At 44.0% G+C, this 25,267-nt stretch overlaps 1 protein-coding gene across 2 annotated transcripts in view; it reads right to left on the minus strand.

The window, feature by feature from the left end:
- The window catches only part of sez6b (seizure related 6 homolog b), a 66,778-nt gene that overhangs the window by 1,555 nt on the left and 39,956 nt on the right, over positions 1–25,267 (minus strand). The window contains exons 4-17 of one of the 2 annotated variants that reach the window (XM_047036610.1): positions 18,710–18,902; positions 11,834–12,019; positions 10,810–10,978; positions 9,735–9,901; positions 9,441–9,635; positions 9,180–9,318; positions 5,279–5,475; positions 4,261–4,455; positions 3,624–3,815; positions 2,167–2,361; positions 1,956–1,994; positions 1,656–1,764; positions 1,451–1,550; positions 483–491 (exon numbers count right to left, since the gene is read on the minus strand). In XM_047036610.1, coding sequence (XP_046892566.1) covers positions 483–491; positions 1,451–1,550; positions 1,656–1,764; positions 1,956–1,994; positions 2,167–2,361; positions 3,624–3,815; positions 4,261–4,455; positions 5,279–5,475; positions 9,180–9,318; positions 9,441–9,635; positions 9,735–9,901; positions 10,810–10,978; positions 11,834–12,019; positions 18,710–18,902 — 2,085 coding nt within the window. The remainder of the gene's footprint in view (positions 1–482; positions 492–1,450; positions 1,551–1,655; positions 1,765–1,955; positions 1,995–2,166; positions 2,362–3,623; positions 3,816–4,260; positions 4,456–5,278; positions 5,476–9,179; positions 9,319–9,440; positions 9,636–9,734; positions 9,902–10,809; positions 10,979–11,833; positions 12,020–18,709; positions 18,903–25,267) is intronic. The other variant, XM_047036611.1, reaches the window with a different exon arrangement.

The raw sequence follows: 25,267 nt of genomic DNA on the forward strand, positions 1-25,267 counted from the left end.
AAAAACATTGAGTGTCTGCCCTATGAACACCTATGGCTGTTTGAATGAGGAATATGACAGAAATACATAATTACAGCAGAGAAGAGGAGGTGGTCTATTTTCACTAGGCAGAGGTGACATATTAAATTCAATTCCACATTCCTCACTGACCCCCCAGAATATGGTATATCTGACACTAGGGTCTTAATGAAATGAGCTTTGAGGTTCAGGCTGCAAAATCCTAATCCGTTTTAAAGCAGGATAGTTCCAGGGGGCTCTGCATCACTTAATGCCTTCTGTTGGGACTGCTTCCCTGTCCATATATACCCGCACACATAATGTTATTGCTATTACTGTAAGTGATAATGGGGACTTTGGTCCTTCGTTATTGCACTAAACGTGAAAATGAAGCATGATGGACGGAACTGATTTGTAAACTTATATACACATACATTTATTCAGTGGGATGACACAGATGAAATATAAAAATGGAGCGTTCTCACCTCATTGTTCTTTAGGAGGGCAATCATGTCATGAACAAAAAAGAAATGGAGAGACACAAAAATACTAGTCTTATTGAGGCATGAACAAGCTGGTATCATCATAAACTGTTATAATGATGTGTCACTTGACTATTGTGAAGTTGTTGCAAGCTTTACTGGACAAGAAATACATGATATTCTACAGGTGTTTTCATACAAACAAAAGCTGTCAGTGAATAAGCAGTTAATCACTCTGATAGAGAAGAGCATAGTGTCGTCTGATATATCATGAAGTGAGGCTTATTTCGAATATGAAGGGAACTTTGCTCCTTGTACATTAAAATACCCTCTTGTCATAAATGTATTTTGGAGGCAACCACCCAGTATGAAAGCAAGGTGAATGAACAGGTCACTCTTTCCTACACAAAAGTTATCACTATACGTTGTTACGGCCACGGTTTCAAGAGCAAGAGCAACACGTTGGAACCATCAGATTAAATGACACAGCTCTTGTCAGTAGCTGATGGTGAACGGACTGTGGTTGTACGCCACTCTGTTCAATTTCCATATTTTCACTTTACAGTAGATTAGGTTTGGAGAATAAACCTGCAATCTGGAACACAGATGGTACTTCATATTCATGGACTCTTTTTTTGTATGTATAAAAAAAGAAAACTGACAGCAACTAAACCTAACCTGGTTTTGGGGACAAAGCCAATGGATATGTTCTGGAAGAACAGGTGGAAGATATTGCTGAGGGCTTCTTACATTCAAGTTCACCCAATGCCAATATAATGTTGTTTAGGCTTTTATCTACATATTTATTCATTCATTAATTTTGTACATCAGTCTGTACTGATATTGACTAAGCCGCCCTTAGATTCTTCACAACTGTCAACACACATACATGCATGAATATACAGAAACATGTGTACAGTATACACACACATGTCACACAAACAGATTTATCATGCCCAGTGTACACTTACTGGAGTCTCATAGACAGAGTTGTCAAAGGTAGATTCTGCTGCAATGTGGTTGTATGGCAAGGTGGAGGCAATGGGGAGACGTATAGACTTCCCTTGAACCCTGCAGAGCACCACAGCGAACACACACACACGTCATCAACAAAGTATACAACAGAATGCTTGGTAGAATATAAGGCTCATTCAGAAGGATATATATTATACCTACTTTGAAATGTACAGGTAGATCCCCAAGATAAGGACCAAGATGAGAGCAACTGGGATGAGGACTGCTATGGTTACATTGGCCGAATCCATTCTGAGTTCTGCATCGGCAACTAGTAAAGACAAAGGGTAAAATATTCAAAAGGGATTAATCCTTGAAGGCTACTTACACTCTTTAATTGGGAATAATTGACATAACTGTTGAAAACATTTTTAACTACATGGGCACTTTGGTTGAAAATGATTCTGCTGTGAACATGTAATCAGAAGCATTTGTTTTTATTCTGGGCATGATGGCACTTACGGTCTAGCCTGCGCTCATTGACATACTCCAGTGTTTCGGCTAAAAAAGAAAAAAATGGCCTCAAATCACACTCAATGGCACAACAAAAAGCACATGCTTACACTTAGTCTTGCATTTTGACAAGCAACTGATTTCTACCTAGATAAATCAGATCATTTACTTGTGAATTAATAAAACAAATGCCAGCCATAAACAGTAATGCAATCACTACCTCTGCAGACAGGGGGCAGGCTGCTCCACTGAGACGGGTGTCCAGGGACGCAGTGGAGGACAGGCTCCCCCAGCAGCTCATGGCCAGTGAGGCAGGAGAAGCGCAGTATCTCATTGGCCTGGTAGAAGGGCTTCTCTGAGCTGGGGATACTGAAGGTTGGAGTGCCTGGGTTCCTGCATGGCTCATAGGTCTCCACTGAGGGAGGACAGAAGAGTACGGATGAATACTTGCAAACAAGACACATACATACAGTACAGACACAATAACAGGCATTCTAAATGCTAACCCACACCCCACACACGTGTGAAACTACACGTAAACAAACCAGTCTTCCAACACAGATTTGAAATAGCAAACCGGCCTTCGTGTGAAAGTAAGGCTGTCCAATGATAAACCTAAGAATATGATGAGAACATAATGTCCTCATTTAACAGCCTGGACAACTTTCTTTGCATTGTATAATTGGATCAGGTCCTATCTGTAGTAAGCAAGCAGACGGTACCATACATTTGAAGCTAATCTGACAGAAAAAAAGTAATTTATTGAGGACAATGCTGTTAAAATTACATCAATTCAGAAATGTGTGTAGCTTGAGAGGCTATAACCACAAGGCATTATTATGCATGAGATTGTGATTAAAGTGATTAAATACAACCTGGGGGAAGCGTCTCAAAGTAATTTTGAGTGTCTGTCTTGTCATTCAAGCCTCATAGCATGAATATGTGCATGAGAGACAGTAGTAGTGTTGTACAAGCTAGACATTTCTTTGCAGATTTTAAATTCAGAAACAGAAAGGGTTTTAATCGCCATGAAGGTTTGCATAGACAAGGAATTTGCTTTGGCAGGAAGGTGCATACATTAATGCATCTTACCATTTTAAAATTATTTTGACACTTTTTACAAACTTACCCCATACACTCACTATTGGGAATTGTTTTGGCACTGTATGGAGCATTTCATTGCAATCCTTTTGAATTGCAATGAAATGCAATCCAAAAGGATTTTGACTCTAAAAAGCTCAACTTTTGGATATTTATACGGATGTGTAAGACCAATCAGAGCACAGATGTTTCAAATCTCCTGCACTCTTGAGTGTGCTAACCCCAAGTCTGGAAGGGCAGCAACATGTTGCTCGTCAGGGTCTCCTGACTTCCAGCACTGCGCTTTTCAGTAAAGCTGCTCAAAACCTTCATATGTCAAGCTCTTTCAAGCCCACACATCACTTTACAACGTCCTTACTTAACCTTACTTCCCATTGGGGTAGGAGTGAATTCAAATTAAACTAAGAAAACAGGCGTGAATAAAAAAGGAATATCTAAATATACTGTACCTAATTTCTATACAGATTCTTGTCATTGCTGGATGCACTTTGCACTTCCTGCATGCATTTAAGTATATTTTTGGAAACGACTCCCTAGCCCTTGATCAGTCATTGGTATCCCAGAAGAGTTACGTACGGACACATCTGGGTAGCCTTTGGCTCCAATTGGGCTCAGAGGAGCCATGTTTGTAGCAGGTGAGCAGGCTGTTTCCAGAGAGGATATAGCCCTGGTTGCAGATGTACTGGACGGAGGAGCCCACGGTGAGGTGCGGTCCAGACATCACCCTGCGACTGTGCTCCACAGTTCCAGGATCAGCACAGGACACAACTGCTCAACGAAACACACACAGGGATTATATTTGGAATCTGTAATCTCACTGCCATCCTGATGCATTGATAAGAGTCTCTATCCTTTCCCTGAACCCGGAAACACAAACCCGCAGGGCTGCAGATTTAAGACACTGGCTTCGCGTCTGCATCTCCCAGCAGGGTTTCACAAACCCAATTCTGGGCACAGTAGGAAAGAGGGCAGTATGTTAATGACAACACTGTGAGTCAACCATTTTGGACACTGCTCTATAGATTGTTGTCACTGTTTGAGAGAGAGAGGATCTGAACCCCGGTCACCCAATCCCAATCTTTTGATAAGCACAGCCTGGCTGCTTGGATGGAAAAAGGATCAAAAGAAAAGGAGGGTGCAGAGGTCATGTGATTGCATGTGTGTTGTGTTTTGTACTTTTGTGTACGTGTGTGTTTGCATGTCAATGTTTCACCTCTTTCACAGCTGGGCAGATCCCCACTCCAGGTCAAGTCCCACTGGCACATGAGCAACTCGGTGCCAACCAGCTGGTACCCCGGGTAGCACTGGTATGTCACCACGGTGCCGTGGACCAGCTCGGGGTGGGACGTGCTTTTCCAGCCATTGGTGATCTCTGGGAGCTCAGGACACGTGTCGTTACGAGGAACCTCTGTGGCCGCGACAGGGAGGAAGAAAGGGAGCGAGAGAGGGGAGGGAGGGAGATCAATAGAGACCAATAGAGCAAGAGATTTGGAGAAAGACAAAATAGATGGATGAGAAAGAGAAAAAGGAAATATGTGAGATGGAAATAATTTGTTGGGCATACCAGGACACTTACAGGTTAAGTGTAACAAAGTGCAAATACTTTTTCAAGGTGCATGATTTTACAATGTAAAAACGATATATAATAAATTGCAATGCTTGGTTTCTGAAATAAACTGCAGTGTTTCAATATTTGTGGGGATTTCTCTGTTTGACAAGTGCTGTTGGGATGGCTTCCTGCCAGGGAGCTGGGCGGGTGCCATGCTCTTCCGATGGCAGAAGCAACGAAGGCCAGGGCTTGCCGCAAAACAAGGCTAATGTAAACAAACACACACAGTAATTGTGTTTGGGCATCCCAACCAGTCGTATCTGAGACACCTGGATCACTTGGCCAGGTCTTGTTTTCCTTCCTTCAGCGAGGGGTGTGAAGAAACTACAAATTTAGTTATTTCGTTTTCCTTACTAGTCATCTGCATACAGCCGCCCTTCTTGTCCTCTGTCTGCATGGAATTCGTTACGGCTTATCTGATCGCTGCTTTATGGTTTTGCTCTGGCATGTTACTGTGCTGATGAAATGGTTTCTCAGACCTCCGAAAGCCTCTTTATGCTCAAGCACTCTCACTCCTCCTCTCCCTACCTTCATACTAATGCCTCCTTGAACTCTATTCTTCTTCAGTCACACTTCCCTTATTCTCCCTCTCTTTGCCTCACTCTCTCCCTTCTGTCCTTACCAAAGAAGTGCACCACAAAGCCATTGTTGTAGCCGTATATGTTGGTGGCAGGGTCAGACTGGAACTGGATCGTCACGTCACCCATGGAGGTGTAGAGTTTGAAGCGGGGCCGAGTGCCACCGTACTGGCCCAGCACTTTGGCTGTCAGGTCATCTCCGTCATAGAATGTCAGCAAGTCGTTCTTGCCAACGTTGAGTCTGAAACAAGATAACAAGCAAATCAATTATTAATAAATGTTGTGTGTATATTCTAACCCCATTGGTTTCCCTTATGTTTTGTAATTATCCAACACATTTTGTTCCGTTTGGAAATGTATGAAAGTCAAATCCTGCCCCTCCATAATCAAGAATGAACAAGTTCATGAAGACTGTTCAGTTCCAATTTCTGTGGAACACAAGACCTTCTTTCCCCTGCCTATGTACTGCTACAGGAAATGATTATATTCTCTACACAGTTCTTTAAAAGCCTGTCTGTCACTCCATTGTGCAGCCATCTCCACAAAGCCTCAGTCATTGTGGGTTTTTCCAAATGTTGGCACATTCTGTTTTGTCGATCATTTTGTCATGAAGCCTCCACAACTCTATTGGCTTTTAAGTGGCTTAACTGTTCAGAGTGGGAGTGTTAGAACTTATGGCACTACTTCATCAAAAACTGAAATTCTCCTTTCTTTGTGTGGAGTCAGTGCTCGAATCCACAAGCTGTGTCAGAACCACAGGAAAGAGTGTCAACATTGTTGTCAATTGAAAGCATTGCAATGAATACTCTTTTACTCAATTATATCTATTTATTTCCAGCTGAAACTGAAACTACTATCATTAACAATCAGATGTCACCTGGGACAGAGATCTCTGCTTCAGCACAGGGAGGATTTACAGCGTAAAGGAAATGACTCAGCCAGAATGAAGAGACATGAAACCTCTTTCCTGTCTCTAATTAATCACAAGTGGCGCCTGATAAAACTCATTAAAAGGCAAGAAATGGGACTATAAATCACTTTGGAGACACCTGAAATCCAGATAGAATATAGGGAAATCAATTCAGAAACAGACAATATTTATTATCATGTATGTTTACGGTAATGGCATTTATAATTACAATTGGGACAAAACAGAGCAGGTAACCCCCATCTCCAGGTTTCCCGGCTGTGAAGTAAAACAAACAATTAAGTGCATAGATATTCTGATCTTTTGGAATGAGAATGAGAGTTGTTCTTTTAACGAGAATAAATACTCTCACGGGTCACTGGTGTGGATACTCATGGGGCTACTTCCCTAAGAAGAGTAAACACATTTACACCTACAATGCTTTACGTTTACTCAGGTGTCGTAAAAAAAAGATCTGATCAACAAAAACCTCACACCTGGTTTAAGGGCAAGCCAGACAGAGAAATGTTGTTGGCTTGGAAGGGTCATATGTGTTAAAGTAAACAAGCCTTTGCATAGCCTCGCCTTGTGTGTGCGCAGAAAAATCTATCATGCTTTCCAATTGCTGACACTAATTCAATTTAGTTTAATCTGAAAAACAGGCTCAGCTTGACTTGGCCCACAGGCTCAGCTGGCTCCCTGTGCTTTCAGAAAGCATTATTCTTAACGGCTCTTGATATGCAATGGCATTTTCTCTTCCCAAAGAGTGAGAGATAAAGAAAAGTCTTGCGTTTGTGCTCAGAATACAGCAGAATATAGCTATGCTGTGCCGTGCCAGCATCAGAGGAGCTGATCTGTAAATGAACAGAACTTTGGAGGAAGTTCAAAATGTCTTTATCAAACAAGGAAGATCAGAGAAATGCATCTGTTCTTGCTAGAACACTGTCATCACATCTCATACCAATGAAAGCACAATGAAGCAGGTTCTTAAGGAACATATGCCTCAAACTAGAATGTGAGAGGTTTGCTTTTTGGCCCTAGTCAAAATGAGGATAACACAAGTTCAGTTCCATGCCCAACGCGGTACCAGGAATCAGTGAGTGTGTGTAATACATTCACTTTATTTAGCCTTGTTTTGGTATCTAACAGTGGTATTGCAAAGACCTCTGCAACTACATTTTATGTCAACCCAAGAAGGCAAATCTAATAATAAAATAAGAAGTATAACTACTATTATATGCATTGATGCATAATACTAGCAGGGAACCCGCAAGCAAAAGCCACAGTTTGAATCTGCCACAATTCACAATTACTCATTACACATTTTTCATCCATTTTGACTTGCAAAGTACAATATATAGAATTTCACACTTCCATGGACTATTCTATAATTGTGTACATATTTGGTTCCTTGTGAAAGACTAATGATTTACATATGACCTAGCAGCAGCAATTCTTACTTGTTAGATTGACATGTGTGGGGCTTCTAAAGTATGGTTGTCTGAATGTACAGTGCTATTTATATTCGTATACAGTATACTTGTATATGTGTCATGAGAAGGCCAACATCTATATTTGTAATCACTGAAGTTTACCCGCTGGATACATATATCTGCAATATAGACAACCACCAGCTACCATGCATAAGTCTTCAATCACAATTTCTATATGCAATGCATTGAATATGTAAAAGCTACCATCTTTGGTTCACAATTTCGTCACAATGCCCCACTTGCTAGATTAGGCTAGACTAGGCTGAATGAAGGAATCAGTCGTCATTAGAACTTGTGTTACTCAGTGTTCGTACCAGACGGCACTGATGAATGATTATGGGGCGAGTTAGAATGTTCTCATTACTGCAGTGGAGGGTTCCAAAACCCCAGGAATGATCCTGAGGCACATAGAGCCTTTGTGTTGTTGGGTGGTAAAAAGGGGAATGTCAGTAGAGCAGACAGACACGCAACACAGGCTGGTGCAAAGGCAGAAGCTAAGCTTCCAGGGTCTGACTACAAGTCCAGAAGGATTACAACAGGACTTGTGGGATCTGCTTTTAGCAGTAGACAACGACTAAAAAATCTCTTATTTGACCGTGATAGTAAAGAAGGATTAGGGCTGAACACGAGCTGCATTAAGAACACAGTGTACACATGCGCTCAATTTCTCTCACACACTGTCACGCACATGCACACGCACACAGAACGCACGTGTCACTCAGTCCTCTCGGTGACCAGGAAATTCATTATTGTGACTGCATTGTGTATTAGACAAGGAGGGAAGACAGTTCTAAAAGTACAACCAGAGCGGGAGCCAGAAATACTAGAGAAAAGCGTGGAGAACAAGAAAGGACACGTCAGCAAATGAGTGGTTCTTAATTAAAGAAACCGAATGATTGCGCGCATGAATAATCTATCAGGTCCTGACATGGCAGCATCTTCTGTTCTCCCGCCCTACCTGACACCACTATCACAAAGAACACTCGCTTCTCTGCTTGACATAACAGACTTGGGGGGGAAAAAACCACCTTCAGCTGAACCCTTCTGAAATAATTAGTTTTCTCATAAGCTAGTAATTAACCTTTGTCTGGTCGTACTTATGTGTCTCATCCAAGTACAAAAAACGTTCTTTTGTCCTTTGCCTTTTCTATTGATGGATGATGGATGGCTTTTAACACCTTTGAATTTCAGTTTTAGCCAGGTAACAATCTAAAGCCAGATTCACATAGAGTGAGAGGCTAAACATGAGGAGGGAGAGGATTTGGATCTCTTCAAGATATGCTTATACAAAAAAGATGACTTGTGATACAATTATTCATTATGAAACATTATCTGCTACACAAAAACTTATTTTTTCACTGTCTCACGTGCACTCAATGTAGGTCAGTGACCACTCCAGTGAACTTTGGAAAGACACAATCAAACTCACACAAAAGCACAAAAAGTGGGCACTGTCTGTAGCTCAGATGCTGTCAGTGATGAATGAATCAGTATGCTTTGGTAGTCTTCTGGCTGAAATACGCACTCCTGCTCAGATGTACCTACACTTGGATGTCCAGCATGATCCTCTTGTCCTCCTCCACATGGATGCCCCAGATGCAATCCTGCCCCTTGTCATAAGCCTCAGGCCAGTTGGGGGATAGGACCACCCCTGCAGAGTCTGTCATCTCTCCACTGCACACAGCTGCAACACGTACAGTACACACACACACGCATGCATGCACACATGTTAAAGAAAAGAACAGCAGAAAGCCAGATGACGCACAGAATCATACAAAACCAACAGAGAAGTCTTATCTCACACACCTCTACAAGCCGGCTCTGTCTCATTCCATTGGGGGTTGCTGGGGTCCATGCACTCGATGATGACCGAGCCCTGCTCCAGTGTGTAACCAGGCTCGCAGGTGAACTCCACCACTGTCCCCACCGCCCAGGTGCTGTCACTGCTGGTGAAGTTCCCATACTTGACAAACGGCTCGTAGCAGTGACCGGCCGCAAACGCTGAGTACAGGCGAAGGATTGGGGTAAGGTTAAGATTTTGATTCATTGCCACCCTGTTTGGTGGCCTTATATATGTAGGTCTATAGAGAGGTTCTAAACCTTGGTATCTGATGGCGACGCCCGTGGAGGTTCCGGAAGCATCCGTGGTGAGTTCTATGAAGAGGTGTCTGATCGTGCTCACCAAACCCTCGTTGGGGAGGTATTCCACTTCGTACGAGTCGTACATTGTTGGAGAGTCGATGCTGTTCCCGTTTTTGATCATCAACCTGAAAGCCCAATGCAAGTCCTAAACTGCAGCTTGTGCAGTTCACTTTGTCAAATAACTTTGAGCCACCTGGACTTCTGCCATTAATTCAGAAAAGCACCAGGAATATAATAACAGAGGACTGGCTGATTTTCGTAAAAGCTAATGATATCACTGTTAGTGAGCTCAGCTGTGGTGGTAATCTACTTGATAAAAGTTCATGAGAAAATAACTTTAATTCACAATTTTCTTCTTCCTGTCTTCCCCACTCTCTTTGAATTAGACAAGGGCAATCCTCTACTTGACATCCCCCTCTCTGTTTCTTCCAAGTGTGTTCCACTTTCTCAGACAGACACACAGATGTTCTCCTATTTCCAATGATGAGACAATGCCCTGAAGTGTAACTAAAGAATGGTTTTCTAATGGCTCTGTGACAGCAGCGCCCGAGCCTTGGGTGGGATCTTGTGTCCAGCTGTCACATAACTGACAGTACGAGTCTGACAAGCCACTGAAGCGCTCCATCAAAACCAAACCTGCTATTCTGAAGAATCATCTTTTTTGGTGGATCTTTTGTTCCTTTTTCAGCACTGACATACCTTCTTGAGAATTACCATCAAATGGTATTCAATATTAATACTACATGTTATCATTACATAACATCACATAATTGCCCTGTTAAAAATGCAATAGAACTTAGAGTTGTAGCAAAGCTTGTCAATGTCATTAAGTTGGAGGTTCCTTAGATTGCACTTACATAACAATTAAATACATATTTCATGCTACATGCTCATTCATTATTATACTTTATTTAGAGTCCCTACGCTAGTTAGTCATTGAACTTGACCTACTTTACCGTGTTCAAAAACATGGCCATGAGCTCTCTATTAAGGTGAACAACTCATACGATAATGAAGGACTGTGGCCCCTCACCTGTCATCGTCCTCTGCAAGGGCCACCTTCTCAAAGTGGACGTGAAGCCGCTGTCCCTCAGGGGCCTCCAGCAGCCAATGGCAAGTAAGGTTGTTGCTGTAGTTGCTTGGAAAACCAGATGACACGATACGGCCGACTGTGGCATTTTTGACCATGCCACCACAAGCAGCTGACAGGGAGAGAGAGAGAACATGTTGAAAAACAAAAGAACAAGGAACATAGAACAAAATAAATGAAGAAAGAAGGAAGGAACCAGAGGAAGGAAGAAGGAAGGAAAGAAAGAGGCAGGGGATTAATAGGAGTAAAAGCAGAGGTCTTGGCAGTGGTTCAGGTATTGGTATCACAGGAGATCAGGGAAAGGTTAGGGCTGCAGACAAAGCTTAATTAAAGCTGAGCAGGTGCTTTTGCCCTGTGGCACGGCGCCCATGCTTCAGTAATCAGACTCCGACAGACACCCGCAGAGCTCTAAAGCGACCAGACCAAATCAGCATCCAGCCCTCCCCCTCCTCCCCACACACATATAGACACATCATTTAGAATATGGAATGGAGACCCTTGCATGCTTATTAAAATGAGTGATTATTTGTAAAGTAAACTTTTGACATGGCTTGTCACTAATCATCTTTGGGGAACAATGCAAAACTGCATTCTAACTGTAATTAAGAAACTACATCTAAATCTCTCAGGGTTATATTCTTCGAGGCCATTCCAGACTGCCTTTGGAGGGAGTTTGTTTAGGATTAACTGGCAACCAAATCAAACAGTGAATCTCAAAATGAACCAAAATCCAAGTCATGTGTGAGTAGGTCACATTGTATAGGTTAATTCCTCCCCAGAGTCTCAAGACACACAGTGACACAGATACTTTATCTACGATATTTCCAATTCATGAAGCCAGGACGATTTCTTAAGCCATACAGCTTAACTGTAAAAAGGTTCTTCGCTCCGGTTATCTATAATATAGTTAATATAGTTATATAATATAATATAGTAACAGCTAGAATGTTGTAGTTGTCGCACTTACCTAGGCACCGTGGTTCATTGCCGCTCCAATAGGGGGTGCTAGCGTTGCGACAGGTGAGGGTATTGGGGCCCTGGAGCTGGTAGCCTATTAGGCAGGAAAAGTAGGCCTCTCCCCCTGAGTGCAGGCTGCTCACCGACACATCCCCATAGGCCGGACGTTGAGGGAAGGTACAGCTCAGCACAAAGGCTGGGTGGGGCAGACAGAGACAGAGAGAGAGATAGAGATAGAGAGAGAGAGCTTTTATACTGAAGCATTTGTACGCTACTGTGACTTACTTCAACAGAGATTTAGCAATCATTTTACATAACAAAGGCTGCAAGGATTATATCCGGGCTGGCCCACAAGTGACCATTTCACTAACTACTCTATTACAACCAACAATCGTTCTTCCTTCATCCTCCAGGTGTTTTTGGCCATTCAGAGCACAGATATTTCTGTTAGTTCATCTGATCTTTCTATAATTGTTGCTACTTTATTGTGCACCGCTGGTTTGAAAAACGGCTTTGGGACCATCGTATTGATTTTGTGTAGAGAAGACATCGCTGCGCCTCGGGTGAGAAAATATGTACAGGGCTTAAAGAGGCCAATAAATCATAACCTTTGACCTGCCACAGCTCTGTCACACTTACTGTTGAGGACATGTCTGCTCAGATAACAGAGAGATCAACAGAATGTGGTACATGAGTATGTCTGCATGTTCCATCACCTATTACAGCAACACCCTGTTACCATTAACAATTGCAGATGGCAGCATCACAGAAAGGTACATTTTTTTTATGATGGTCCTGGTGCCAGAGTGTTTCCCATGGGAGGAACACCAGGCAGTGCAATAAAGTGGCTGTCTCCTGAGGTCAGACAGTAGTTAATGGCATTCCTCCAAGAACATCTAACCCTACACCCAACCACAATAACCTGCATGTAAAATACACCAAAATGATCACAAATCTGTAACGTGTTACTTGGTTACACTTGGTTTGCAGTATCTTGAACCTTTTCCTTACAGAATAAAAATAACAAATAATAAAATGCAACTTTTTAATATCGCCTTTCCCAAGCTCAAGGTTGCTTGAGCGCCATCTTCTTTCATCACATTTTGTTGGGACACCTACGTGAGTGAGAAAAGCCCTGTAATCCTAGGAGCCCTGCTGACAAGGTGGTAGAGATAGAGACAGCTATTCAGAGGGGAAGTGGTGGAGGAAGAAGGAGGATGAGGGAGCACGAGAGAGGGACCTGTCATTCTTAAGGAGAGCCTGCTGGGGCTGAATTATCCCCCCGGAAGAACAACAGCAAGTAAAGGCAGGAAGCAGAGCACTACAGTGAAATTGAGAGAAAGAGCGACGGGGCCTGCTGACTGCTTTCTAATCTTTCCACAGCGCTCCTCTTTCAGAGTCAATGAGCCAATGAGTAGGGCCCAGACACTCCCCCGGCCATCCATTTTATTTATGCTTTATTGCGGTTGCGTATCAGCGCAGCGGGGCTTGGGGCCGAAGACTTGGGGGTGTTGTTACAGCATTATCACCCTGTCGTTCTTGGTTCTATTAGACTAATACAGAGGGGACACTGGACGCCAGCCTTATAGAGAGACATAAGACCCGCTTGTACTAAATCACTGGCACTTCCAGCTCTGTCTCCTCACTCCACACTCCTTGGTGTCATGCTGCAATGTGTGCTGAGGGCTCAACTAATGGAGATGGTTTCACTGGGGCTATAACCTTGAAGCAGCAGCTGGCGTCAGAGAGATTAGCAGACGTCCTGGCTATCAAGAAATGGTTTTCAAATGTCTTTAGGACTTTAAGAGCACCACAATAATTTATTGAAAATTATGTGTGGCACTCTTGGGTACCGTTGACTTGTTGTAATGTCGAGGAAAATACTCGTTGAGGACGCCTATCACAGAGACTGTCCAGCTTCTTCTTGGTTAACTGATCACAAACCCAGTAATTTAGGCTTTAATCTTATTTAGACTTTGGCCGTCTTCCCTCAATGGCAAAATGGCGGACACTTTACGGCAAGATTTTTTTTTACTTTGTAGCCTATAGTTTCCCAAATTGCACAACACTTTGAAATTGTATATAGCAAAGTAAAGATATTAACAAAAAGACTTCTTTGCTTATGCTATTAACAAACTAGCTGAGGGCAAGAGACAAAACAATACTTGACCTAGCAAATCCCACATTTTGGTGGATTGTCATCGTCATGCTGTAACCAGACACGCTTATGTGGCTGCGAGAAAGGGAAGTGACACGTGACGTGCTTGGCTCGGCGTCATCTCGCTATCGAGGTTACCCACTAACAGAGACGAATGGTCTATTAAGTCTCCTGTATTTTACATGACCAGATGAAAGATACATCCTCCTTCATGCCCTGACATTAATTATGAAGCACAGAGGGGATTCATTTGTGCTCATTGAGAATAACGATCTGTGACAAGCTCACTCAGAGAGGACACTGGCATATGGAAAAATCTCTTTTAGTGATAAGATTGGATTTCACACTGTGATAGTGTCAAGCTTAAGAATTTGTAGGTTGGGATGCAGGCTTCCCACTTGCACTCACTGCTTGCTCAAGGGGACACTCATACCATCTACTTCATGTGTACTTAACAGGTTTCAACCGGTGAGGATTGATTATGCTAGCCTATTGTTGGCCCCCATGTTGCTTTGGATGCTAAACATTTAAAAACAGATGATATTGATACTGATGCACGCCCCATTTAGTCTGCGGCGGCCTAGGTTCAAATCCAGCCCAGGCCTTTCACCGCATACAATTCTCTCTCTCTCCCACGTTTCCTGTTATCTCCATGATTACTGTGTTTGTAAATAATTTTTAAAAAGCAGTAATGCCTCTAAAAACATATATAAAAAACGATTTTTCTAAACACAAAGCATTGATCTTCCATATGTGTTTTTTTGTTCCATAACAAATGACCCAAAAGGTTGATAATGTTTCAGCTGTATCACAACGATCACACATCAAGTCACATTGTAAGAAATATCATTTGTCATATTACTTTAGGGGGGTATTCCTGCTGTTTTGATGTAGCATAATACATTTAATGATGGGAGACAGTTAAAATAAGGATTGGATGAGGCTCATTATTGCACTGAACAAAAAACACAAACAAAGCTGGATACATTCTCTTGAGACGCAAAAACCCTTGTTTCCATGGAAATTACATCAACACCTTCTATTTTAACAGCTATACAAAGTGGCAAAACACAAAGGTAACAATTTGGCTAGCCCTGGTTTCATCACAAGCTGTGATTTCATCACGTGTTGTGTCACCTTTAATCTTCTATTTTACAGTATAATCTAACTCATGGTCAATTCCAGCAGAATATAATGAGTTGCTTAAAAACCCAGTGATTTTCATCAAACTCACAAAATCCAACTTGTAGCACCTGCTAATAACAATGTATTCCTTTCCCTGTAGTTCATCGACAATCAGCATTTCTCGTGGCTGGGAAGGGTGCGGTCGATGTCTTGTTCTTTTCTGACACGCTTACTTACTTAATCCAGTTTGCAGCTGCTGCAATTTAAGCAATATATTTCCTATTAAAGCCTAATATGGTGGTAATTTAATTTAGTAAATAATCTATTCTGTCTCCTCTAATTAGCTTAAGGAGAATCATTTAACTGTAATGACTTTTCTATAGTAGAGATGGTCACTATTACTGGAAGAGGATCATAAAGGTCATTAAACACATCCAAGTTTAAATCAATTTCTCACACTTGAGTGATTTTCATCCAATAAGGATTATGGCGAGACTAGCCCCTGCATCACAGACCACCATCTTGCAGAAACCAGATTGTCAGAATACAGAATTTCAGAAATATTGTTTGAAAAGCAACATTTGAGAAAACTGGAATACTTGGATTGCTAGTGGAGATGGAGGGGCAGTGATCTCATGATCTAGTGAAAAACAGCTGGTATGAAATTCATATTGCCCTTTACTGACATGCAAAAGCCATTACTACTATTACAGTATCACTGATACCAACTGATACCTAGAGCACTTTCCTTTTTTACATTGGTCTGGTTTTAAATCGAGCCAAGTTACGACTGCTTTTCCAATGGACTATGCCCTCCAGCATATTTCATCCGTGGATTAATTGAGATATATTTACTGACGGGAAACGCAGGCAGACAAAGAGCATCATCTGGCAGTTGACAAACGGCAGGGTAAGACGGACGTTCGAGACCGAGAGAGGAAGGGAGAGAGGTGATGCGTTATATTCCTTCCGATCAATCCACAAGGGCAAAAGGGCAGTGACACACAGATGTTGAGCTTATGTGTGTGTGTGTTAATGTGTACGTGCATGCACCCACATGTGTTGACAAAGGTCTTGGATAGTTCCTCGCTCTGTCATTGATTCAGACCCTCACTGGACAAGCACTGCAGTCTTAGTCGGAGGAAACAAGTACCTACTATTAAACTGAAGTGTGGCAGAGGCAGCAGCTTGGCTCCCCAGCGCTGGAGACTGCCTGTGGGGCTCTGAGACGGGGTGATGACACACACAGATGTGACTGTCAAGACTGAAGCCTTGCTGGGGGTGACAGACTCATGGGGATGGATGATTGTTTTGACTTAATTCTTGTTTTTCGTCAAATGGCTTTCTCTCTCCACTCGCTCGCTCACTCGCTCCTTTTGTTGTCTGCTCACTCTCACTCAGTCACACATTCATTCACTCACTTAGACTGCAAGGGTGAGAAATGTAGAACACTGTGGAACATCAACATCACTTCCCAGTGTTCTGCTTTCAAGGGAAGCAGAACAGACGTGTATTTTTGTTTGAGGCATTTTCTAATGAACAGCTGCCAAAAGGAGGTTTTGGAACGAGCTCTTAATTGTCAACTTAAATCTTAAAACTGTGTTAAAGTAAGTGCTTTAAGAAAGTTCTATCACCTCAAAGTTCTTTCTTTCAGGGTTTCTAGTAAAGACAACCTTGCCCGTAATAAATTCTAACTTAAGTTTATTATATACTGAGTTGAAACCATCTGCATGCTATTTCACCTTTCAGAACTGCAGGACAAGCTACTCTAATCACTGTGTCTCTTTGCCATTAAATATATAAGCCAGAAATAGAATTGCAAAAATAACAGTACTGAGAACAAATATAAACTGCTTGAAGTATTTGTTCAGTAGCAGAGCAGGAGTTTACGTAGATTGACACTATCACACAGTGAAAGAGAGAAAGTGACAGAGAGAGTTAGAGAGAAAGAGAAAAGGAGAAAAAGGAAGAGAATATAGATAACAAATACATAATCTGAAACCAAATTTACCCTAGTGTAGTAATAATATTGTATTTGACCTGAAAGACATGAAGAGTGCACAGGCATAGGATGGGGGAGGCGAGAGAAAGGGAGATGTGGAAAGAGAACAAATAAATAAAGAGGGAAATAAGTAAAGGGAGAGCGGGGATAATGTAAAAAAATGAAGGGAAATATAGAAGTTGTAGTCCAAGAATGTCCTTAACTTGTTATTTCCTAATCAGTCTGAGAAACACAGTAGTCTAGCCAGGATCTGGGATTTGTCAGCATTTCATTGGTTTCAAGGTTTTCAGTCCAATTTGGCGGACGGGTCAATCTGCTCCTCCTTAGTTGAAAGGAGTCCTGTGGGATTCTCTCCCTGCATGGAGTCTGATTACAATTACTTCTGTCTATGATGGAGGTTTTCTGCTATCATCAAACTCACAGCATTTAATCTCAGTTAGCTGCTACAAGTGATGTCAATCCATGATTAAATGATGATCATCATGAATTTTCTGAGCAGGCTTCAAAGAGGGTTTGCATGATGACAAACATGATTTGCAGAAAATGTAATTGAAACTTGACCAAACTTTACAGCACACTGAGGTGCATTGCTGCATAGTGGCACATGGCAAACAGACCTTGTTAATAGCAATCATCATTATCTCACAAGACTGCGTATGCTCTTTATTTATCCTCTGCATGAGCGAGGTGAAGCCATCAATGGTTGTGCTTAGAAACAGGAAGTTGTTACAGGCAATTTGTTGCCGTACTTTGTCAAATACAGTACAGTATGTATAATGACTATATTCTTTAATAGAGGACCTCTCACATTTTCTGCAACAGGTGGCATATGCCACCTACACACTTCCCTGGGGGAGAGATGAAGAGAAGGGAGAAATATGTGGACATTATGGCTACGGAGAACGAACCGGGAGCATGGACATTTTGCATGGCATTCAACAAGTTCTCTTTGCACTACAATAACACCACGCGTCATTAGTTCCTAAAGACAAAAAGGATCTGGGTTAAGAAAAAATAAACAAAATCACGTTATTACAGTAATGTTTAAATAGGCTCATAACCTTTCCAAGACTATTAATTCTCCTTTTGAAATATCTGGTTGAATACAATTAGAAACAGATTATCACAGCAATTTGCCCATCTAATTACACGGCCAATTGACAACCGTTGTCATTTTCAGGCTGACATGAACACGTTATGTTGACAAGATAAAACAGGTGTGGAGGAGGAGTTGGGCCAAATGTGCAAATGGAATTGGCGCACAGAGGGCAGAAGTCATTTATGTTTCTTCCATCTGCCTTTAGTGACAGGCAGGGATTAGGACTCGCTAGCAATCAAGGTAGCTGTTCCACTATTGGTGTAATGTAGTGTTTGTATCCTGTGCATGGTCTAAGCTAAACTCAACTGACATTCATCTCCACCTTCTCCAAACTGTAACACCCTTGACACACCTGTTTCGGTTTTTGACTTGTCACAATTCTAGCAGTTCTTCTTATCTGTTTGCAATGCAGGTATTGTGACATTGCTTGTTGGTTGCTGGCCCAACCACGTGGCATTCATGTGATCGTTGCCGTATTACGAATGCATGGTCTGGAACGCACCTTGGTACCGTAGCAGGAGGGACCCGGCGGTGTCCTGCCGTGCGCTGTGGAAACGGAGAGCGATCTGGTTGCTGTGACTCCGTACCACCAGACCCTTCATCAGGATGGACTCGTTGGCCAACATGACAGGCTCCCTTCCTCCCAGGTCCTCAAATGTCACTCTGTCACCCTCAGACAGACTCACGTTCATAATCTGGGGGTGAGAGAGGCAAGGAAAGAGAGACAGAGAAAGGGAGAGAGGACTGGTTCAGCAATGGAGTCACACGCTTGCGGTGGGCTGGGTGGGTACATTTAGTCATTTAGCAGACGCTCTTATCCAGAGCGGTACGACGATCAGAAGGCAATATTAGAGGACGTCTGTACATGTCTAAATACTTCTCACTCAGGGTATGTGATAACACACAGCCATTCACTGTTCTAAGTAGACGTGCTGTACACTGTACAGCATTTGAGAAAATCACTTTGCCAAGACAAATAACCAACATTTCAACATAGATATTTATGGTATCAGAACGCATATCAGTGACAAGAAGTCATAAGAACAAACGCTACTATGTATTGTGATAAACCGTCTGTTTTCTCACCTCAAGATGATGGGGATTACAGTCGCTTAGCTTAGTGACAGGCGCACACCTATCCCCACACAAAGATTTCCATCATATGGGCCACACATCCTGTGAGATATAGCTCTGTGTCTCTCCGCTGGGTTAACACTCCACTTAAAAGATATCCCTTCGTCTCTTTCACCACACACTAGATGGAATCAGTTAGCCCGTCCCCAGCTGAAGAGACACATACAGTATGAGTAGCTATTCAGTACTTGGCACTTTTACATCTCGGAGGAAGTGAAAAAGTGTTAGGGTTATGTTTTTAGGGAATGAAAGATCTGGCAAGTTCTGAGTCTGGGCTATTAGGATGCACTGCTTTGTGGTGCGGTTGACAGATCCTGGGCTTGACCTGTGAGTGAAGGAATCCGACTGCCTTGTGCAGCCTGGTTTTCCTTGGGGAATTGACGTGGCAGTTGGGGCAACAAAGAAAATGAAAGCCAGCAGAACGAGAAGAATTGGATTGACCTGGGTCAAATGGGAGAACAAAGAATGTGAAATATGCCCTGTCCAAGCTGGCTGGTTGCAGTGAGCGAGGACGACAGGAGGGACAGTCCGACATGGGTTTATTAAGTCTGCGCAGACAGGTAGCAGACAGTAGCCATCATTCACTCCCTGGCTGTTTCCCAAAAACACATTAAAAGACTGAAAGATTGATTTCCATTGCATTACAGACTAATTTTATTTGTCCAAAGCAACAGGGACAATGTTCTTCGTTAATTTGGGATCTACCATCACTGTGTCATGTACATTACCAAATATCAAGATGGAGCCATGCATAACACCAACCTATAACAGACTGTTAATGGACTCATGAACAGGGTAGTGGGTAATACACAGCCAGACAAGGGGCATCACTGAGTAATCACATTATGCAGAGCACCCCTGATAATAAAGCAATTCCATAACATTGAGAGACTTAATCCAATTTGTGCTGGCATGAGTCCCAAACCCCCACAGCACCTCAAACATGCATAATCCCCAGGATGAATACACACGTCAGACTGTAAGAACAACCACAACAATGTTATTGCTTAATTAACATGCAATCACAAGGTCAACAGCACCTTAAAAGACCAATTATACCTTAATGTTAAATTGACCAAGGCGTAAACAAAATGGCACCGTCAATGAATAGCCTATTTATTTATTTTACTCAACATAACAGTGTGACATACCTTGGAAGGAAAATATAATACCCAAAACGTTTTTTTCAGAACTTTTTGGTCGAACCCAAATTCATGTACCCTACAACCACACCTTGTACCATGAGAGAAGGTCACAATGAAGTATGGGATCCACATATTGACGGCAAGGGTTCATATTTTACTTTTTTTTTTCTTTTTTGATTCAAGCCACTAGCTAATTGCAGTATCTAGCCAAAACATCCCTAGTTGACATTACAACCATATAGGCTAAATAGGCAAAATGGCAATACTACAGCTAGCTAAAACAACTTGATTCATAAATGATCTGTGGTTGGGTAGTAGACCTGTTATAACTTAACTAGCTATTTCTTTAACTTGCTCAGAATGACATTTTAATTAGCTTGACATTGAAGTCATGAAAAACTTAAATCTGTCTTCCTGACAGACAGGTGTTATCAGGGCCGACCCAAGGCATAAGCGAACTAAGCGGCTGCTTAACGCCCCCGGTGGCCACCAGAGGGCCCCCAAGAGCACATTAAATTATATTTTAACGTAATTCATTTTTATTTTTAATAAAAAGCGACTCAGAGGGGCCCCAAAATCAATTCTGCTTAGGGCCCCTTAAAGGTTTGGGCCGACCCTGTGTGTTATGCATGTGTAACATGCAGTATACAGAGGGAGTCAAAACATGTTAAATAATAATAATGTTTTGCTGGCTCTGGTTATATTTAACAAGGTCAAATGGGAAATGGGATGCATTGGTTTTAAATTATTTCATGTATTAATTTGAATAGAATGATTGATTAGTATCCCAATTAAATGTATCAAACTACTCCATGAAATGTATTATATTTCTCAATTAAGTTATTTAAACCACTTAGTTTGGCAATTTTAACCTTAAGTTGGATTCAAACAATTCAATTGATTCAAAAACTTTATTTCAAAGAGAATAGAGAATTACATTATGTAATTCATACCATTGATAACAACACAGTTTTATTATAACATGGATGAAGAGCATCTTCAATTCTGTGTTCATGAGAAGGAGCATACGAACTGTGTGTGTCTGTATGCATGTGTGAGTGTCGTAAATGTGACACTGACACTAAATAAAGCAGCTTCCTTTGTCTTCTCCCCCTCCCACACACACACACACACACACACACACCCAAGTACATGAGAATACTGCCAACAACATGTAGCAACATAGAGCACCCCCAGCCTCAAACTAATGTTCTTTGTCCTCCTCTCAGGCACCCATGGTGTGCAATGCTGCAGGAAAGAGAGACAGAAAACAAGAAGGAGTCTACTCTAATTAGGTGGCCCATCCCCTATCTTAGTGGCCCACTTCTGTGTGTGTGTGTGTTGGTATGTGTATCTACAGTACAGTATTTATGTGTGTGTGTGCGTGCATGTGAGGCTTGCTAATTAAAAGTACTGATTAAGTGGAGGTGAGGAAATGATGGAGCACTAGACATAACATCTGTTCCAGACAGAAGAGCGGGGCCATGGTAAGCAGAGACAGATATAGAAAGAAACACAGACGTGGTCCCTCCGGCCTCACAGAGGGGGCTGCCTGTGGGGAAACTATCATCATCCACAGTATTTCTAATAAGGAAATGTCTGAACCATTGGATGAAGCTATACTCTTCTAGATTCTATTCGAAGAGAGACCTGTGGAAGTAAAACATCAGTGTATCTGATAAGGAAAAAATTGGTTTCCTGGTTAGATGTATATAGTACAACTTCAGAAAGGATCATAGAGCATTTCAGTGGTGTGTTAATGCCACATCTACTGATGGAGGGAGACAGGTCGGAAATTATGTTTAACACAGCCAGCCAACTCTCTTGGCAGAGCATGCAAAAGGACACACTGGAGATGGGAAAAAAATCTTGCATTTATCTGTAGTCCTTGAAGTACCAAACAGTCCCTGTCTGAAGCCAGATGAACAACAGAGGAAGGCACTTTAATTACTTGGCCTCTTTGAAATGAAATTGAACATTGTGTCAGATTCAGCTGAGTCGGTCTTATATTTGAGCCCTTTTGTATTCCAACACAAGAGTAACCCTTGTTCCAGGGGTAGCTTCAATGTAGATCTGCAGGAGGTCATCCTGGCTGTACCAGACTAAAAATGAAGGCCAAGAGCTAAGTGGTTGGACTATACATATGTAAAGTAAATGTAATGTAAATGTAAAGTAAGAAGCTCAGAATGGCAAGAAAGAACACACTTTGCACTCACAGTGTCACGGCCACAGCCGTGCCCCCCTATTGTTTTTGGTTTTGCCCTGCCCTAGTGTTTCCCTGTCACCTGTCTCGTTCAGTTGTCGTTAGTTTCATTGTGTTCACCTGTGTCTTGTTTGTTTCTGTGTATTTAGGTTCCTGCTTTGTGTCCAGTCTTTGTCTTAGCATTACCCTTTGTCACTGTGTGTACCCTGTCTGTTTCCCGTTTTGAGAATTGAACCTGTGTTCCTCGCTATGCCTCGGTACTCCCCTGCATTTGGGTCCAACCCCACCTCACGTCGTGACAGAATGCTAAGACCAAGATGGGACCCAGCAGAGAGTTCACCCAACCCTTTCCTAGGGACCCGCCTGGCCTTTGGTGGACCCCGAAGCCTGCAGCTCAAGGCCCACCCCAAGTCCTGGTTTCAGCCGGAACCCCGACTCCAGCCTCGGTCCTGCCCTGGGCCCCTGCCTCGATCCTGCCCTGTGCCCCTGCCTCATCCTGAGGTTGTGCCGCCCTGCGCCCGGACGAAGAAGGTTGCGCCGCCCAGCACCCAGACCACCAAGGCTGTTCCTGCCAGGGAGAGTCGGCCGCCTGCCGCCAGAACCCAGCCCCGTTCCTGCCCTGTACCCCTGCCCCGTTCCTTCCCTGTGCCCCAGCCTCGTTCCTTCCCTGTGCCCCAGCCTCGTTCCTGCCCTGTGCCCCAGCCTCGTTCCTGTCCTGTAGCCCAGCCTCGTTCCTGTCCTGTAGCCCAGCCTCGTTCCTGCCCAGTACCCCAGCCTCGTTCCTGCCCAGTACCCCAGCCTCGTTCCTGCCCTGTACCCCAGCCTCGTTCCTGCCCTGTACCCCAGCCTCGTTCCTGCCCGGTGCCCCAGCCTCGTTCCTACCCTGTACCCCAGCCTCGTTCCTGCCCTGTGCCCCAGCCTCGTTCCTGCCCTGTGCCCCAGCCTCGTTCCTGCCCTGTGCCCCAGCCTCGTTCCTGCCCTGTGCCCCAGCCTCGTTCCTGCCCTGTGCCCCAGCCTCGTTCCTGCCCTGTGCCCCAGCCTCGTTCCTGCCCTGTGCCCCAGCCTCGTTCCTGCCCTGTGCCCCAGCCTCGTTCCTGCCCTGAGCTCCTGCCTCGCCCCGAGGTTGTGCCGCCCAGTGCCAGGCCATCCGAGGACTCCTGGCCGCCTCCTCCTCCGCCCGAGGACTCCTGGCCGCCTCCTCCTCCGCCCGAGGACTCCTGGCCGCCTCCTCCTCCGCCCGAGGACTCCTGGCCGCCTCCTCCTCCGCCCGAGGACTCCTGGCCGCCTCCTCCTCCGCCCGAGGACTCCTGGTCGCCGCCTCCTCCGCCCGAGGACTTCTGGCCTCCTCCTCCGCCCGAGGACTTCTGGCTGCTGCCTGCCCCGGTGCCCGCGCTCCCATGCGCCCCGGTGCCCGCGCTCCCATGCGCCCCGGTGCCCGCGCTCCCAGGCGCCTCCTCGTCCGCGCTCCCAGACGCCCCCTCGTCCGCGCTCCCAGGCGCCTCCTCGTCCGCGCTCCCAGGCGCCTCCTCGTCCACGCTCCCAGGTGCCCCCGTGCCCGTGCTCCGGCGTCCGGGCCGCCCCCCGGACCTGCCTCTACCCTCTGCCCTGCCTCCGGGTCGCCCCCCGGACCTGCCCCGACCCTCTGCCCTGCCTCCGGGCCGCCCCCCGGACCTGCCCCGACCCTCTGCCCTGCCTCCAGGTCGTCCCCCGGACCTGCCCTGACCCCCTGCCCTGCCTTGTGGGTCGTCGGGTGACGTCCCTTGAGAGGGGGGTACTGTCACAGCCACAGCCGTGCCCCCCTATTGTTTTTGGTTTTGCCCTGCCCTAGTGTTTCCCTGTCACCTGTCTCGTTCAGTTGTCGTTAGTTTCATTGTGTTCACCTGTGTCTTGTTTGTTTCTGTGTATTTAGGTTCCTGCTTTGTGTCCAGTCTTTGTCTTAGCATTACCCTTTGTCACTGTGTGTACCCTGTCTGTTTCCTGTTTTGAGAATTAAACCTGTGTTCCTCGGTACTCCCCTGCATTTGGGTCCAACCCCACCTCACGTCGTGACACAGTCATGAAAGAGGTTATGTAAAGACTGTATTTTGTGAGATAAAGTTTTAAGTTGCAGATAATTCAAATTGTATGTGAAATATCCGATAATCGGTGAGATGGGGCAAAGGAAAGCCAAAATATGCACTGTAGATTCACATGTAATGGGAGTAAACTAGAAGATAATGGTAGTGTAGCCGTATGGTAGAGTTTAGTTTTTCCCATCATTTGTTTCCTCCTGTGACACAACACATTCACATGCTCTCTGTCTCCATTTAACTCATTTTAACAGTCACCTCACCTAGGTTTTTTCATTATCGCCACAATCTCTGCGCGCCAGTCGCTAAAATTGGTTTTATGCAATATGCCTGAGTGAAGCTGGAAAATTGTGGAAGAACAATTGCAGAGGCCCCTCCTTGAGTCACCACCTTACCGCGGTGGAGGGGTTTGCGTGTCCTAGTGATCCTGGAAGCTATGTTGTCGGGGGCTTCATGCCCCTGGTAGGGTCACCCAAGGCAAACAGGTTCCAGGTGAAAGACCAGACAAA

Source organism: Hypomesus transpacificus, chromosome 15, assembly GCF_021917145.1.
Source record: "Hypomesus transpacificus isolate Combined female chromosome 15, fHypTra1, whole genome shotgun sequence".
Lineage (NCBI taxonomy): Eukaryota > Metazoa > Chordata > Actinopteri > Osmeriformes > Osmeridae > Hypomesus > Hypomesus transpacificus.